The 19,289-nt window shown below is 44.2% G+C and overlaps 1 protein-coding gene across 1 annotated transcript in view; it reads right to left on the bottom strand.

The window, feature by feature from the left end:
- The window catches only part of LOC135526554 (ecto-NOX disulfide-thiol exchanger 2-like), an 83,248-nt gene that overhangs the window by 51,178 nt on the left and 12,781 nt on the right, over nucleotides 1–19,289 (bottom strand). The window contains exons 3-4 of the mRNA XM_064955043.1: nucleotides 16,938–17,150; nucleotides 12,716–12,822 (exon numbers count right to left, since the gene is read on the bottom strand). Of these exons, the coding sequence (XP_064811115.1) occupies nucleotides 12,716–12,822; nucleotides 16,938–17,150 (320 nt within the window). The remainder of the gene's footprint in view (nucleotides 1–12,715; nucleotides 12,823–16,937; nucleotides 17,151–19,289) is intronic.

The raw sequence follows: 19,289 nt of genomic DNA, 5'->3' as shown, positions 1-19,289 counted from the left end.
GTGTGTGTGTACATTATCCTAACTGTGAATTTAAAGTCACCGTCAAGAACAACATGTGCTGTTCAGTTCGTTACAGTACTCAAAACTTGTTTACATCCATTACAACTCTCTTCCATTGGCAGTTGTGTTGTGACACCGTTGCTATTCATAACTGCTAACCACCTGTCCATGACATTTTACCACAGAGAACACTTAGCGCATTTAAATTGAATCTGACCTGTCAGTCTGTTTTGGTAAAGAGTGATATCAGAGGTCTATAACACATACCTCCCTTACAAAAAAAACTACCAAGAAATAAATGTATATTTCCCCCCAAATTTGACATTCTTTTCACACATTTATTTTTGACCCCTTCCAGCAATATCTGGTCTCCCAACCAGGGACTGACCAAGACCAACCCTGCTTAGCTTCAAAGGGAAACCAGCAATTGAATGCAGAGTGCTACATTGCTGGAATTAATGTGCTGGCTCGAATGAATGTGCCAACTGGAAAAAAAGCAAGAGGAAGCAAAGGCCAGGGTAACATAACCAATAGGAGAAATTGCAGTAAGGAGGGCGGTGTTTTATTCAATTGCATATTTAATTACATTTTTTTTCACTGAAAGCAATTCATTTGCTTTCAAATGTAAACATTATTTCCATGCAATGTTTTGTTTTGCGATCAATACTTTGGGGTTTGTGTTTTGCTTTCAATATCATAATTTTTGTTTGCAATTCTAAGAATGTTCTTCTCGACTTCAGAAGTTTTGCTTGATATTAATGGCATAAAAGTAACTCACTCACTAGAGGTTTGCACCATATAATAACACTATTACTAGGGCTGTTGCGGTGACCGTATTATTGCCACACCGGTGGTCACCAGTCAGATTCCACGTGACCGTTTAGTCATGGTAATTAGGCTACTCCAAGCTCTGATGCTGCTGATGGTTATTGCCTACTAGACTCGCTAACTGCCTAGTACTCAGCACTCTATTGTCCCTCTAATCACTTTGCAGTTGGAACTGACATCAATGCAAATGTGTTCAAAAATCTAATCAAACACTTCATTAGAGCCCATTAGCTTATGTTGCGCATCATTTCTATAGGATATGAAATTGCGCAAGAAAACAGAGTTATGGCCTCTACTAAAAAGAGGAGGATCCCATCAGGTTTCAATAGGCAAGGCCTACTATATTTATTTCTCGACTTTCCTAATATTAAGCACATCAACCATGGGAAAGGGTCCACCATTCGCTATTTAAGTGCATAGATGACATGTAATTTCCCCGCTGCCCCTGTTTCGAGACAGGTGCATGGTACCAGTCCATTCTAAATCAAAACAAATTTCACAAATATATTATTTAGTATATTTAAAGACAAAGATTAAATCAATAATATTCTGATGGGTGACAATATTAGCCTATCACTTGTTTATTATATATTATCATGATGTGAATGATGCCCAGCATAAGAAAGTGCCGTCTTTTTCTAATCATAGTCGCACACCTCATATAGACTAGCCCATAGGTTTATATGCTTTGATAAGGTTTGTATCACAACTAAAGTGGCCAAATAACTCCTTAAAATTAAGAGCATTAATCCGCTTTACAAGGGATTTAGAGCCTAACTGGAATTCATAAGTGGCGAGTGAGTTTCAAGTTTGGAAAAGATAATTTTCACCATAAAAATTCCCCTTTAAAATAAAAGCATTACATGCACAATCACATTTGTAGTCACTTTTATAATGGTGTTTTTGGATTGCTGCATGGATTGCTGCGTTTGTTTTGGGATTTCTGCACTTATAATATTTTATCAACATTTTAAGCTAAATGTTCTGATCTGTTGCGTCAGCCACATTGCGTAAAAAAGTATTTTTGATGCTAGTGGTTCTATTAATTTGGGATCTATTGCATCCCACAACTGTCCCAGAATATGTTTGGAATATTTATTTCTCGCACAGAATAGAATAGGTAGACTTTTGTACTATGGGGGATAGTAGATTGACATAGGCTAGTGCTTTTGCTGTTCATTACGCCTACTCATCTTGTTGGCTGACAAAAGTAAATGTGGACAGTTCTTCCAATATCTTCAATATGCACCTCGGAATTGGATGAGGACGTGCGGAGCTGCGTCCCCGATGTGTCTGTCTTCACTTGTAGCCTGTGAGAAAGACGCGATCACGTGATGGGAGAAGGCCACAAAGACCACAAAAAGGCATGGATTCTTTTAGAGTACATTACGGCCACAAAGGGGGTGCCGCCGTGATATTCAAGGCATTATCAAGTGCCTGTCAAATTGTGAATGAGAGCCTGCACAAAAAAACAAAGCAAATGCCTTTCAAGCAACTTTTTTCAAATCATTAGAGTCACATCACGCAGCCTGACAATGTAAAAAAATCACAACATATAGCCCAACGTTTGTAGAACGTCTACATTTACATTAATAACTCTAAATTAAGCCTATAGGAGTACCTATTTGTTTGTTAACCGCTCAACACAGAATAGCAGCATGTGCGCTCACTCCCTCAAATCATTGAGAAAATATTTAGATTTTATTCAGCTTTGTTCAATTGTATTCTTCATACTATAAAATAATGCCACACAATTCTAAGCAAATTTTGTCTGCAAAATGAACTAGTGTAGTTAATCAACAGCCATTTGACATGGGCAGATCAGGATCTGACATAGCGACAACTCAGAGTATGCTAATCTGTTCTTCTGAAATAGACTACTTCTTTAGACCTGTCTAAAATAAATAATGGATATATTTTGATGGTGCAGGCTATATTACATGGATTTATTAGAGTTTTAAAATGTAGATGTCACAAAGGTCTGCATCAGTGGCTTGTGGAAGCCAGGAGATGCTAAAAGTCTTTATGTTAATTAACGGTCAATTACTGTGAGACTGACAGTTATTTGCTTGACAATCACCAGCTGATTAAATTTCGTGACCACCACAGCCCTAACTATTACACTGTTAAAGGTGGTTAAAGCAGCAATCCTTAATTGAAATATTAAGTGTCCTCCCGCGCCCTTTTCGGTAAAAAGTTGAGGTATGGTGCTGGAGAGATATGTAACCACTCTCAAATCCATAGACTACACTTTGGATGCAAGGACTGACCATCCATGACATCAAAATTATAGTTTTAATTATGGTTTTAAGCTATACAGTGTTTGTTTACAATTACTTAGTTCACGAACATTGGAGTAAATGTGGAATGTTCTTACATGTGATACTGCATATTTGATTTTCACATGTGGATTTTTACATGTGCTTGTTTTTCACATGTGATCTTGCAATGTAAATTCAACATGTGAAAACAGCTATTTTACATATATATATATATTTTTACCTTGCACCTATCTTTACAGCAGAAGAATCTTTAGAGAGATGATCTGCTGTCAAACATACACCTTACACACCTCTGAGTCACCTCTGAGTCAGTCCACAGTAAAACACACACACAGTATACATGTAACACATGACCACATGACCAACTGTAACACATGACCTGAACAGGAAATATATGAACATTTTCCTCACAGAACACATAAAGTGCCTTCAGAAAGTATTAACACCCCTTGACTTTTTCCACATTTACAGCCTGAATTAAAAATTAATCATATTGAGATGTTGTGTCACTGGCCTACACACAATACCTTATAAAGTCAAAAGTGGAATTATTTTGTAGACATTTTTAAGAAAATAATTTTAAAAATTAAAATAGGAAATGTCTTGTTTCATTTCATTTCATTTGGCCAGCCTAAATAAGTTCAGGAGTAAAAATGTGCTTAACAAGTAACATAATAAGTTGTATAAATGTTAAGCATGATTTTTGAATGACTACCTCATCTCTGTACCCCACACATACAATTATCTGTAATGTCCCTCAGCCGAGAAGTGAATTTAAAACATATTTTTTCCAATGCAAAGCGTTATGTTTGGGGCAAATCCAACATATCACTGAGTACCACTCTCCATATTTTTAAGTATGGTGGTGGCTACATCAGGTTATTTGTATGCTTGTCAAGGTCTAGGGAGTTTTAAAAAAAAGCAACGGAATAGAGCTAAGTACAGGCCAAATCCTAGAGGAAAACCTGGTGCAGTCTGCTTTCCAACAGACATTGGGAGAGAAATTCCCTTTTCAACAGGACAATAACCTAAAAAACAAGGCCAAATATACACTGGAGTTGCTTACCAAGATGACATTGAATGTTCCTGTAATCATCTACAGTTGGAACTGAAATCAGCTTGAAAATATATGACAAGACTTGAAAATTGCTGTCGAGCAATGATCAACAACCAACTTGACAGAGCTTGAAGAATTTATAAAATAATAACGTGCAAATATTGTACAATCCAGCTGTGCAAAGCTCTTAGAAACTTACCCAGAAAGACTAACATCTGTCATCGCTGCCAAAGGTGATTCTAACATGTATTGACACAGGGGTGTGAATACTTAAGTAAATTCGATATCTGTAATTAATTTTTAATAAATTTTCAAAAATGTCTAAAAACATGTTTTCACTTTTCCAATATGGGGTATTGTGTGTAGGTGGGTGAGAGAAAAAACATTCAATCCACTTTGAATTCAGGCTGTAACACAACAACATGTGGAATAAGTCAAGGGGTATTAATACTTTCTGAAGGCTCTGTACACACTTTCACAGGCAAACTGCATGAAGAGTTTATAATGAATGTGTTCCACTGGTTTGTAATCTATCTCCTGCACTAGGATCTGCAAAGGAAGATCAACCATCTCCAGACTGTGATCCACGGTGACTGTTTCAGTGTTGCTATGAGACAGAGATTAGGCAGTTAATTACATACCAAATCTGCTTTATTACACACTAACACCCTCAGAGATTTGTACCCAGATCAAATTTACCCGTTTGGCCCTAAAATGACAGCAGCGCCACACTTGAGCACCCTCCATTAAAGAGGAAAACATGATAGAGGTAATTAATGCAGCGGTTGTTGGATAGGAAGTAATGAACAAAATACAGAGAACAAATCTTGCCAGGTTTCATTAGTTAATAGCCTTTAATTAAATTAATTAATACCCTTGTATAATCTGAGTCGATATTCACGTAATAATAAGGAATTCCCCTTGACCATGCTGTCACAACTTCCGCCGAAGTTCGGCGGTTTTCTATTCACCACCGATCCTTGTTTCATTTTCGATTTGTTTTGTCTTCATTATACACACCTGGTTTATTGTTTTTGAGTAAAGTAACGGTTATTAATCATCTCTGTGTCCTGAACTGACTCCGCCTTACCCGCATCACCTAGACATATGACAGAAACAAGCACCCGAACCAATGGAGTCAGCAGGTGCACACAGCCCTTCACGACCTGTGGAGGAGCGCGTCCAGCAGCATTCGAATATGTTGCAAAGTCTCGGCACAGCCATGGATCGCATGTTGCAAACCATGGAGTGATGGGAGAGATGGGGTTTTCCAGCAACCCCATCATCATCACCCCAGCTCCCACAACAACCCAGACCGATGTCCACCCTTCCTTCACCTGGACCCATTGGGATTCGGCTCACGCTCCCGACGGAATATGATGGGACGGCAGCTGGATGCCAGGGGTTCCTTTTCCAGCTGGATCTCTACCTGGCGACCGTTCACCCAGCTCCTTCGGAACACGAGAGTGTAAACGCCCTCATCTCCTGTCTATCTGGGAAAGCACTTGAATAGGCCAACGCCGTCTGGGGAAGGGAAGGAGCGACGTTGGATAACTATGAGGATTTCAGGTGTCCCTGCAGGCTAGCTCCTGACGAACGTCCTTATGTAGACTACACCTGTAGTGGTCGATCAGGGCCAGCTCATTCCATCCCGCGCCGGGTGGTTTTCGATCATCCACCTGAAGGGAGAGCGGCAGCAGAACGCTTGTTTCATCTCAGACGGGATGATGAACGCACAAGACTTTGCACTGGACTTTCGAACTCTGGCCGCCAGCGCGGGATGGAATGAGCAGGCCCTGATCGACCACTACAGGTGTAGTCTACGCGAGGACGTTTGTCAGGAGCTAGCCTGCGGGGACACCACCCTTACATTTGACGAGCTGGTGGACCTATCCATTCCGCTGGATAACCTGTTGGCCTCCCGTGGACGTCCGGATTGGGGTCCGTTAGTTCCATCCCCCAGCACCTCCGATCCAACACCTATGGAGCTAGGAGGTGCTGCTCTGAGGGGAGGGGGACCGGGGGGGGGGGTATTCCCTGCACCACCAGAGGTTCCCCAGGGAGTCGAGGTAGCAGGCAGGGCACTGGTGGATCTGGTGGATCATCCCAGGTGAGTAGGCACCTGACTCACCCAGAGCTAACTGTTGCTCACATGTTTGTGTTCATAGAATTTCCATGGAGTTTTCCCCGCATTTCCAGCATAAGGCGCTAGTAGATTCAGGTGCAGCTGGGAACTTTATTGATCGTTCGTTTGCACATAGTTTAGGGATCCCTATTGTTCCTGTTGATATGCCCTTCCCTGTGCACGCCTTAGATAGTCAACCATTAGGGTCAGGGCTGATTAGGGAGGCCACCGCTCCCCTATGCATGATAACGCAGGAGGGTCATGAGGAGAGAATTAAACTCTTCCTTATTGATTATCCTGCGTTGCCCGTGGTGCTGGGCCTGCCCTGGATGGCCTATCATGACCCCACTATTTTGTAGCACCAGAGGGCTCTCAAGGGATGGTCACGTAAGTTCTCGGTGAAGGTGTGTAGGTGTTTCCATAGGTGCAACTACGGTGGAAAGTAAAATCCAGGTCTCCACCGAGCACATTCCCTCTGAATATGCTGATTTGGCTCTCGCCTTCTGTAAAAAGAAGGCGACTCAATTACCACCCCATCGACGGGGGGATTGTGCAATAAATCCCCTGGTAGACGCAGTCACGTGTGTCCTCTGTCACAGGAGGAGATGGCGGCTATGGAAACATATGTCTCCAAATCTCTGGGACAGGGATACATTCAGCCTTGCACTTCACCTGCCTCCTCGAGTTTCTTTATTGTGAAGAAGAAGGATGAAGGTTTATTGACTATCGAGGTATCAATCAGATCACTGTGAGGTACAGTTACCCGCTACCTCTCATAGCCAGTGTGATTGAGTCAATGCACGGGGCGCGCTTGTTCACAAAATTGGATCTCAGGAGCGCTTACAATCTGGTGCATATCTGGGAGGAAGATCAGTGGAAGACAACTGGACACTGGGGGGAGTGGGCTCCTCTGGGCACTATGAGTACCTCGCCATGCCGTACGGGTTAATGAATGCTCCAGCAGTCTTCCAATCCTTTGTAAACAAGATTTTCAGGGACCTGCATGGGCAGTGTGTAGTGGTGTATATTGATGACATTTTGATATACTCTGCTACATGCGCCGAGCATGTGTCCCTGGTGCGCAGGGAACTTGGTCGACTGTTGGAGCATGACCTATACATCAAGGCTGAGAAATGTCTGTTCTTTCAACAGTCTGTCTCTTTCCTAGGGTACTGCCTGTCCGAGTCAGGGGTGGAGATGGAAAGTGACCACATTTCAGCCGTGCGTAATTGGCCGACTCCAACCACAGTAAAGGAGGTGCAGCGGTTCTTAGGGTTTGCCAACTACTACCGGAGGTTTATCCGGGGCTTTGGTCAAGTAGCCGCTCCCATTACCTCATTGCTGAAGGGGGGACTGGTGAGACTGCAGTGGTCAGCCTGGGCAGACAGGGCTTTAGGTCACCTGAAGGCTCTATTTACCTCAGCTCCTGTGCTGGCTCATCCTGATCCCTCCTTGGAATTTATAGTGGAGGTGGACGCATCCGAGGCTGGCATAGGAGCTGTGCTGTCTCAGCGCTCGGGTACGCCACTAAAACTCCGCCCCTGTGCTTTTTTTCCGAAGAAGCTCAGCTTGGCGGAGCGTAACTATGATGTGGAGGACCGGGAGCTGTAGGCTGTCGTAAAGGCTCTGAAGGCGTGGAGGCATTGGCTTGAGGGGGCTAAACACCCTTTTCTCATTTGGACTGATCACCCCAATCTGGAGTACATCCGGGCGGTGAGGAGAATGAACCCACGCCAGGCCAGGTGGGCCGTGTTTTTCACCCGTTTTGTTTTCACCCTATCATACAGACCAGGTTCCCAGAACGCTAAGGCAGACGCACTTTCCCGGATGTATGATACAGAGGAGCGGTCTACGGATCCCACTCCCGTACTTCCGGCATCTTGCCTGGTGGCTCCAGTGGTGTGGGAGGTGGATGCGGACATCGAGCGGGCGTTGCGTACAGAGCCCACTCCCCCCCAGTGTCCAGTTGCACGTCTGTATGTTCCGTCTGCTGTCTGCGGCCGTTTGATCTGTTGGGCTCACACGTCACCCTTCTCTGGTCATCCTGGCACCTGGCGGACAGTGCACTGTCTTAGTGGGAAGTACTGGTGGTCTACCCTGGCTAAGGATGTAAGGGTTTATGTTTCCTCCTGCTCGGTGTGCGCCCAGTGCAAGGCACCTAGACACCTGCCCCGAGAGAAATTACAACCCCTTATCCACTTCACAACGGCTGTGGATTTCTTGACGGATCTTCCTCCGTCAAGGAAACACCACGATCCTGGTCACTGTGGATCGGTTTTCTGCCATCTCCTGCCGTCTCCTTCCTTTGCTTGGTCTCCCTATGGCCCTACAGACTGTGGAGTCCTGGTTCACACACATCTTCCAGCCCTACGGGGAGCCTGAGGATATAGTTTCTGATCGGGGTCCCCAGTTCATGTCCAGGGTATGGAGGGAGTTGATGGAACGTCTGGGGGTCTCGGTCAGCCTGACCTCAGGTTTTCACCCCGAGAGTAACGGCAGGTGGAGACAGTTAACCAGCATGTGGTTAGGTTTCTGAAGTCCTATTGCCAGGACCGGCCGTGGGAGTGGGCGGCTTTCAATCCCTGGGCAGAGATGTCCCAATACTAAGTCTGACACACCTCCACTAACCTATCTGCTTTCCAATAGGTACTAGGTTATCAGCCAGTTCTGGCACCGTGGCATCAGAGCCAGATCGAGGCACCCGCGGTGGATGAATGGTTTCGGCGCTCGGAGGAGACATGGGAAGCTGCCCATGTGCACCTGCAACAGGCCATCAGGCGGCAGAAGGCGAGCGCCGACTGCCACAGCAGTAAGGCCCCGGTGTTCGCACTGGGGGACCGGGTCTGGCTCTCGACCCGAAACCTGCCCCTCCGCCTGCCCTGCCGGAAGCTGGGTCTGCGGTTTGTGGGGCCATTCAAAGTCCTGAGGAGACTGAACAAGGTTTGTTATAGATTACAGCTCCCGCTGATTACCGTATTAACCCCTCGTTCCATGTGTCTCTCCTCAGGCCGGTGGTGGCTGATCCGCTCCAGGAATTTGAGGTGCGGGAGGTTCCTCCGCCCCCTCTGGACATCGAGGGGGCCCCGGCGTATGCTGTTCGAGCCGTCATGGACTCAAGGCACCGGGCAAGGTGCCTTCAGTACCTCGTGGAGTGGGAGGGGTACGGTCCGGAGGAGAGATGCTGGGTGCCGGTGGAGGACATTCTGGACCCTTCGTTACTGCGGGACTTTCACCGTCTCCACCCTGATCGTCCTGCGCCTCGTCCTCCGGGTCGTCCCCGAGGCCGGTGTCGGCACGCTGCTGGAGTCATGTGTCAAGGGGGGGTGTACTGTCACGACTTCCGCTGAAGTTGGTGCCTCTCCTTGTTTGGGCGGCGTATGGTGGTCGACGTCACTGTTTTTCTAGTCACCCCCGATCCTTGTTTCATTTTTGATTTGTTTTGTCTTCATTATACACACCTAGTTTTCATTCCAATATCATTGTTCCCTATTTAACCCTCTGGTTTCCCCCTTGGTTTTGTGCGTGTTTGTTATTGTCAAGTTGTCTCGTTTTGTGACCTGGATTATTTTGTCTCCTCTATGGAATATTGTTTTTGAGTAAAGTAACGGTTATTACTCATCTCTGTGTCCTGCGCCTGACTCTGTCTTACCCGCATCACCTAAACATATGACACACTCGACCTTTAAGTCTTTATTTAAGACTCATCTCTTCAGTAGGTCCTATGATTCAGTGTAGTCTGGCCCAGGGGTGTGAAGGTGAACGGAAAGGCACTGGAGTGACAAACCGCCCTTGCTGTCTCTGCCTGGCCAGTTCCCCACTCTCCACTGGGATTCTCTGTCTCTAAACCTATCACAGTGGCTGAGTGGGATTCCTGGTGCTCTTCCATGCCGTCTCTTGGAGGGGTGCGTCACTTGAGTGGGTTGAGTCACTGACGTGATCTTCCTGTCCGGGTTGGCACCCCCCTTGGGTCTGTGTTGTGGGGGAGATCTTTGTGGGCTATATTCAGCCGTGTCTCAGGGTCGTAGGTTGGTGGTGTGGGGGCTGTGCTTTGGCAAAGTGGGTGGGGTTATATCCTGCCTGTTTGGCCCTTTCCGGGGGTATCGATGGACAGGGCCACAGTGTCTCCCGACCCCTCCTGTCTCAGCCTCCAGTATGTATGCTGCAATAGTTTATGTGTCGGGGGGCTTGGGTCAGTCTGTTATATCTGGAGTATTTCTCCTCTCTTATCCGGTGTCCTATGTGAATTTAAGTATGCTCCCTCTATTTCTCTCTTTCTATTTCTATTTCTCTCTTTCTCTTTCTCCTTCTCTTTCTCTTTCTCCTTCTCTTTCTCTCTCTCTTCTCTCGGAGGACCTGAGCCCTAGGATCATGCCTCAGGACTACCTGGCCTGATGACTCCTTGTTCTCCCCAGTCCGCCTGGTCATGCTGCTGCTCCAGTTTCAACTGTTCTGCCTGCTGCTATGGAACCCTGACCTGTTCACTGGACGTGCTACCTTGTCCCGGACCTGCTGTTTTGGACTCTCTCTCTACCGCACCTGCTGTATCTAACTCTGAATGATCGGCTATGAAAAACCAACAGACATTTACTCCTGAGGTGCTGACCTGTCTTATCTGACCCTGCTGGTCATCACTACTCTGGATGGTTCTGATCTAGAATATGTGGACAACTACAAATACCTAGGTGTCTGGTTAGACTGTAAACTCTCTTTCCAGACCCACATTAAGCATCTCAAATCCAAAATTGAAATCTCGAATCGGCTTCCTATTTCGCAAATAAAGCATCCTTCACTCATGCTGCCAAACATACCCTCATAAAACTGATTATTCTACTGATCCTCGACATCGGCGTTGTCATTTACGAATTAACCTCCAACACTCTACTCAAAAAATTGGATGCAGTCTATTACAGTGCCATCTGTTTTGTCACCAAAGCCCCATATACTACCCACCACTGCGACCTGTACGCTCTCGTTGGCTGGCCCTTGCTTCATTCTCGTCGCCAAACCCACTGGCTCCAGGTCATCTACAAGTCTTTGCTAGCTAAAGCCACGCCTTATCTCAGTTCACTGGTCAACATAGCAGCACCCACCCGCAGCACGAGCTCCAGCAGATATATTTCACTGGTCACCCTCAAAGCCAATTCCTACTTTGGCCGCCTTTCCTTCCAGTTCTCTGCTGCCAATGACTGGAACAAACTGCAAGAATCACTGAAGAAGGAGACTCTTATCTCCCTCACTAACCAGCTGTCAGAGCAGCTCACAGATCATTGCACCTGTACATAGCTCATTTGTAAATAGCCCATCCTACTACCTTATTCCCATACTGTATTTGTTTATTTATTTTGCTCCTATGCACCTCAGTATCTCTACTTGCACATTCATCTTCTGCACACCTATCAATCCCGTGTTTAATTGCTATATCGTAATTACCTCGCCACTATGGACTATTTTATTGACTTACGTCCCTTATCTTACCTCATCTGAACACTGTATATTTATATTTTTTCTGCTGTATTATTGACTGTATGTTTGTTTATTCCATGTATGTGTCAAACTGCTTTGCTTTATCTTGGCCAGGTGGCAGTTGTAAAGGAGAACTGGTTCTCAACTAGCCTACCTGGTGAAATAAAGGTGAAATAAAAATACATCTATGAACGTTTGAACTTCTATCTCCACCCGGCACAGCCAGAAGAGGGCTGGCCATCCCCCAGAGCCTGATCCTCTAGGTTTCTTCCTACGGAGATGTTCCAAGCCACCATGCTTCTACGTCTGCATTGCTTGCTGTTTGGGGTTTTAGGCTGGGTTTCTGTACAGCACTTTGTCACATCGGCTGATGTTAAAAGGGCCTCATAAATACATTTGATTGATTAATTCACTATTTACAGCTAGTTAGCTACTGCACCTTTTTTTGCTACCAAATGTACAGTGCATTCGGAAAGTATTCAGACCCCTTGAGTTTTTACACATTTTGTTACGTTACGGCTTTATTCTAAAATTGCTTAAATATTTTTTTCCCCTCATCAATCTACACACAATACCCCATAATGACAAAGCAAAAGCAGGTTGAGAAATGTTTGCAAATGTATTACAAATAAAAGTCAAGGGGTCTGAATACTTTCTGAATGCACTATATGCTGGCTTAAACTGGTAGGTTTAAATGGTGATGCCACTAATGTTCACATTTTGACATTTGTGACTTATCCACTTTCCAAGCACACAGGGTGATTAGACTAGCTCTTGGGATAGTGTTTTGTAGGCTAGTTCTAATATCCTAAAGACAACACCATAAACTCCACAAACAAGTAGTTGAAGAAAAAGGGATGGAGATAAGGATGCTCACATAAACAACTAAATCACATTTGGCCTATACTTTACCAAATTAATAAAAGATGTGAATAATTGTAGAAAAAGTGAAGGACCAACCTCTGCTTGCTTGCGCCACATGTCCAGGTTCTTGCGTTGAGCTTTGGAGAAATGGTCCCATGCCTTTTGTTTGGAAGCAGCGTGGAATACAGACACAATCTGCTCAACTGTGGCGGGGGATGCAGGGAGAGAGGGGCGGGTGGGAAGGAGCAGAGGAGTGAGAAAGTGGAATCAGGTAGGAAGGCACTTCACTGTATGTTCATGTTGATGTGTTTTCAATGTTCTATTCTGCTCTATAGTACAGTCTGTTCTGGGTCAGTGTCTAGAGTGGGGGTGGTGGGATGGGGTGGAGAAGGAACCCACCATATCTCAAGGTGACCACAGAGCGCCTGTCCTAAAACACAAGACGGTGCTGAAAGCTACAGGAGGACCAGACTAATACCAGCAGGCTCCTATCTGTTTCACCTGCTGTGGCAATGTTTCACATGCCAATGAAGACCATTAAATTGAATTGAATTGAATTGAGAGAAAGAGGGAAACGAGCGAGAGAGAGAGAAACACTGCTTTAATTCAGGGCTGGAGGAGGAGGGAGTAGATGGGCTGCTGAGAGACATTTGTCTGTTTATGACTCCATCACACCTTTGACACACAACTAGGGTTAGTCTTAAAGGTCCAATGCAGACATTTTTACAGTTACTTACTATAATTGTTTTCAATTAAAATGCTCAAAAATAAACAAAAAGCAGCTAAGAGCAATTCCTCAAGCAGGAATTTTGCTAGGACTTGTATGGGAGGTGTCTGCGTGGGGAAGGGAAAACTGAAATCTAGCTGTTATTGTCAGAGGTTTGGAACTGTCTTTCTTATTGGTTTATTAACTAATTTACCATCTGGTGATGTCACCAGGCAGGCCAAGACTCCATCCCACCAAAACAGGCTGAAATTTCAGGCAGCCTTTTTTTCAAACAGCTCTTACACTAAAAGGGAAATATTATAATTTGTATGATTTCACACTATTATTCCAACCTAATGGTGTGGAAATATATATAAAACACAGGAAAACAAATGTTATACTAATTATCTGAGTGTTTGTTTCTGTGTGTGTAATTATCACTCACCTGTTGATTTCAATGGAACAGCCACACATTCATAGATTGTACCAGGCAATAATTTATTTTGGTCCCATATCAATAGCAAGGGCTGTACAATAACTCACAACACACAATAGATTTTATCAAGCATGAAAACTTCCCCAGTGTCACTGCAGCTGAAGACGGCAAACATCACTAAAACAAAATGCTCCTTTGGTGTGTATGTGGACAGGCCATGTTGAGGGACTCTGTTTTTGTCAGAGGGGTCTTAATGAACCCCGGGGGAAGTGAATAAGGCCACCAGAGTTGTGGCCTCGGTAGAGATGTAGAGAAGGAGGGAGAGAGGGAAGGAAGCAAGGAAGGAAGGAAAGAGTGTGTCTAGATCAATAGTGGCTTTCAGAATCATCTAATTTGATTGGAGAGATAGATGGGGAAGGCAGGGGAGAGTAAAGTGTCCAAGGGTGTGGCCTCGCCTTTTTATGTATCTGTGTGAGTCAGAGAGATAGCTGATGGATAAGTGCATGTTCTTTGGTGTTATTTGCAGGGATCCAGCTAGGGCTATGTGTGTGCACATGCCAGCATTTCTATTGTAAATGAGAACATTCACTATCTGTCAGGCAGGTTAATCTCCTAGATGAAATATGCAACGGCATGTAGACCGAGTGCCATCCACCAAACATGATGTATGCTGATCCAAATCCAACTGTGAAATGATTGTCATCTTCTATAAACATCATCCTGAGCGAAATATGAAGCAGGGCGTTGTGGTTCATAAATCCTTCTGCTGCGAATGGATCTCATTGAACTGAGAGGAGATTTCTGTTCTCTGACATTCATGAATAGAGCCTGTTTAAGTCCAAATGGCACCATATTCCCTATGTAGGGCACTACTTTTGACCAGGGCCCATATGTAGAGTTTAGTGCACTATAAAGGGAATTGGATGCCATTTGGGATGCATCCTCTGTTTGAATAACTTGCTTCAGAGCAGAAAGGAGCATTGTTAAGGGCTTTTTCTAAAGGTACCATTCAACATAAGGTGACAACTACCAATGCCAAATGGAGGAATGTGTGATATTGCATTATATTGCATTTGGAAAAAATAAAGTCTATGGATTCCAATGTGCAGCTGTAAGAAAGTCTGGTAAATATGGATGTGGCTTTTGTTCACAGAACGACAGTGTGAACCTGCCTCCCAGTACACCAAACTCTGTGTTTACATTTGTATGTGTGGAACTGCAGAGAAAGACAAACTCATGAATACAACTAAGTGTTTGTGTGGATTATTGTGATGGAGGATGGTGGCCTTTAAAAGACAACGATAGAGAGAGAGAGAGAGAGAGAGAGAGAGAGAGAGAGAGAGGGAAGAGAAGAGAGAAGAGAGGAGAGAGACCGAGAGAAGGGAGGGGGGAGACCCACTTTGCTCTTTCCAATATTTGTATTACTGTATAAACAGAAACCGATTATGTGGTATATCCCAATATCCATACTAACACAGTACTCAGTATGCACACTACTATAAGTGGTGTATCACCAAAGATATCTGAACTCATACATGCTCTTAGCATTGGCAGTTGTGAATCATTAATATGACTCGTTTCATTTCTTCCTTCAGTTCCAGTTGTTTTCATGTAAAGAGGTGTTATTTACTTTGATTCTATGGCTGAGTGGGTTCTTTCAGATGAGCTGTCCACAGACCAATACAGGCTAAAGTTAACCAGAGGAGTTTGGAGCCTACACAGCATACCCCAGAGAGTGTTAGCTTTCTGATTGGCAAAAGCCAAAAACCCTGTCCAGAAACAACCCCTATCACTTGTGGAGATCTGAAGGCATCACATAGGTATAATCAATATGGTTATACAGTAGCTCCATCTTGCAGTCTTGATTGGCTGAGTGGAGTTTTCATTATGTGGCTTATAGCTTTCCAATCCTTACACAAGTGCCTTGAAGTTAGGGGCAAGGAGTTGTTTTTGCATTCAGCCAATGTGACACAACCACAGGTGAACCTATTACTCCCTGGCCATGGACATACAGGTATATATAATCTACCAATGTGGTATATATAATCTACAGGTATATATAATCTACCAATATAATCTATCACCACCAGACAGCTTTAGAGACAAACACATGAACCTACCTTCTTTATCCACTATCAACCCTTCCTGAAACATACTGGTGAAGCACAGCATGCTTTTATTTGACTGTCATTCTGTATGTCTGTTATGTCCAGTGCGAGAAGAAATTGTCTGTGGAATATCAATGATGAGACAATATGAGGCTGCATGAACTCAATGTCAATCTGTGATGTTCACCACTGAAATGTCATGCAGCTAATTACAATGCCATGCTATTGCTAACCCGTCACAGGCTGCATAAAACCTCATGTATATTTTTTCTCTCTAACCCCCCAGTGTGTGTGTGTGACGGATGTGTTAAATATTTGTTTTTGTATGCCGGCTGTCAAAGCTGTGAGGTACAGAGAGGCTGTCACAGAGCAAGGTGAAGCAGGTTTCTAAAACTAGATTATTTTCTGCTCCCTTTGGGATGTTGTCTCCTGGTGAACAGTTGCTAGACAGAGAAAGAGAGACAGGAAGAAAGAGGAGAGAGAGAGTGAGTAAGTGAGTGAGTGAGTGGCCACTCTGGGCCTAATGATGGTGGGCTAAGAGAGGTAGTTAACAGCTCCCTAAATAACCTGTTCAATGTTATTGCTGCCATCACTGGCCTTTACCAGGCAAACTGCCCCAAATCTACTCCGACAAAGAGTCATCCCATAGAGTGGGTCTTCAGAAGTGCTATCCTCTGTTTGTGTGCAGCCATGCATGTGTGTGAGTGTGTTTGCAGAAAATACCATCTCTGTTCCATGTCCCTGGGTATTTGATCCATCATGTATGGAGCACTGACCTGGAACTTGTGAACTTGTGACATGAAAATCACTTGAGGGTTGAGAGCGTTTCGAGGGACAATGTGACGTTGCTTCAAAGGGAATGCCACAAGTGGTTTTATGTTGACCCTTACCCTGTTGTGTGGGACATGGTTCTCTCTCTGTGTGTGTGTGTGTGTGTGTGTGTGTGTGTGTGTGTGTGTGTGTGTGTGTGTGTGTGTGTGTGTGTGTGTGTGTGTGTGTGTGTGTGTGTGTGTGTGTGTGTGTGTGTGTGTGTGTGTGTGTGTGTGTGTCAGCCTGGTGTGTACTCACATTGTGCCAGGATGCCAGACAGGGCGGTCTTGAACTTGTCCTTGGCCACCTCCAACTCCTTCTCGTGGGCGGCCTTGTGACTCATCAGCTGGCGGATGTGGCTGTTGGACGACTGGATCATTGAGTAGAAGTTGTTGGCGTTACGACGGTTCACCTCACCGCGTTCCACCCAGGTCAGCAGCACGTTTACCGCCTCCTCAAACGCTGCCTCATCTGAGGAGAGGGTTAAAGGAAAGATTGCACAAAACGATCCACAAACGAACAACATTGATAAATAATATCCTCATTAAATGTTCTTATTTCAAACATATTTAACTACAGTATACTGAACAAAAATATAAAAATGCAACAATTTAAAAGAATTGACTGAATTACAGTTTATAGAAGGAAATCAGTCAATTTAAATAAATACATTAGGCCCTAATCTATGGATTTCACATTACTGGGCAGGGCACAGCCATGGGAGGACATAGGCCCACCCACCGGGGAGCCAGGTCCAGCCAATCAGAATGAGTTCTTTATTACAGACAAAAATATTCTTCACCACACATCACCTGTAGTTGTGAGGCCGGTTGGATGTACTGCCAAAACGACGTTGGAGGTGCATTATGGCAACAGCTCTGGTGGACATTCCTGCAGTCAGCATGCCAATTGCACGCTCCATCAAAACTGGTGGCATTGTGTTGTGTGACAAAACGGCCTTTTATTGTCTCCAGTACAAGGTGCACCTGTGTAATAATCATGCTGTTTAAACAGCTTCTTGATATGCCACACCTGTCAGGTGGATGGATTATCTTGACAAAGGAGAAATGCTCACTAACAGGGATGTAAACAAATTTGTGCACAAAATTGTAGTGAAATAAGCTTTTATTTTGCACATGGAACATTTCTGGGATCTTTTATTTTAGCTCATGAAACATAGGACCAACACTTTACATGTTGCGTTCATATTTTTGTTTTGTATAGTTGAAACTAGACATTTATTTTCAAACTTTATACTCAGAGGCCGAACTTTAAAGCTCTTTCTTACTTTGGGGAAAACTTTAGAGGAAAAACATCATGCTGGTATTAGTTGAGGGGTAGCTAGCTAGATAGTTAGCGGAGTCCGATTTGAAGTAGTGTTGCTTAGCTTGGGATCTGTTTGGTTTAACTACCCATAAGCAGTCAACTTCACTGAATGTAACAAATGTATATAGTTACTGCTTTGATTATAATCACATCACAATGCATACATTTCACCAAAGCTTTTTAAAAGGATGACATAACACTGATGGTCATGTTACGCCTGGCATCAATTGAAGAGTGACTAGCAAGGATGGAGAGTGTACTCCAGGATCACGAAACAACAAGTGACCTCTTCTTGGAACAGTTGCGGCCACTCAAGCAGTAGAAATTGTTACAAACAATGTGAAAAAAACTAACAAAATAGCACGGTTGGTTAAGAGCCCATAAAACGATATGATACAATACCATACATATACACCGGGCTCCAAAATTACTGGCACCACTGACTGGCAATGCACAAACAATACTTAACAAATATAAACAATATAATTATAGAGAAACTCAAAATACCAACATGTGAGAAATACTGTACTTTATTAATGTTTCAATGGAACCAACCAAAATCATACAATTATTTAATACAAAACAACATTTCACCAAAATCAAGGTTTCATCATTATTACCACTCCTCATTTAGCACTTAGTGCAACCAGCTCTGGCAAGGATTAGATCATGGAGTCTTTTCCTGTTATGTTTGACAAGGTTAAGGAATACATTTGGAGGGATTTTGGATCATTCGTCTATGCAAATCCTTTCAAGATCCTTCACATTCTTGGCTTTGCGCTTATCAACTGCCCTCTTCAACTCAGCCCACAGGTTTTCCATTGGATTGAGGTCCGGTGACTGAGATGGCCATGACAGAACATTGATTTTGTTGTCACAGATTCATTTCTGTGTGGATCTTGAGGTATGTTTTGGGTCATTGTTTTGTTGGAAAGTCCAACTACGGCCAAGTCCCAGCCTTCTGGCAAAGGCAACCAAATTGTCAGCCAAAATTGCCCGATATTTAACCAGTGCCCCTGGACCTCCAGAATGAAAACAGCCCCAAAACATCACTGACCCACCATCCTATTTCACTGTGGGTATGAATGCATCTCTATTTTGACGCCAAACATGCCGATGCTGTATCTGAACAAAATGTTCAATTTTGGTCTCATCTGACCAGAGCACCTTCTTCCAGTCATAATTTAAATGGCGTTTGGCAAACTCCAAGCGCTTGCGTCTGTGTCTTGGGGTCAGAAAGGGCTTTCTTCTGGCAACCCTTCCAAAGAGCCTGTGGTTGTAGAG

This window comes from Oncorhynchus masou, chromosome 32 (assembly GCF_036934945.1).
Source record: "Oncorhynchus masou masou isolate Uvic2021 chromosome 32, UVic_Omas_1.1, whole genome shotgun sequence".
NCBI lineage: Eukaryota > Metazoa > Chordata > Actinopteri > Salmoniformes > Salmonidae > Oncorhynchus > Oncorhynchus masou.
This window is presented reverse-complemented; position numbering and strand designations above follow the sequence as displayed.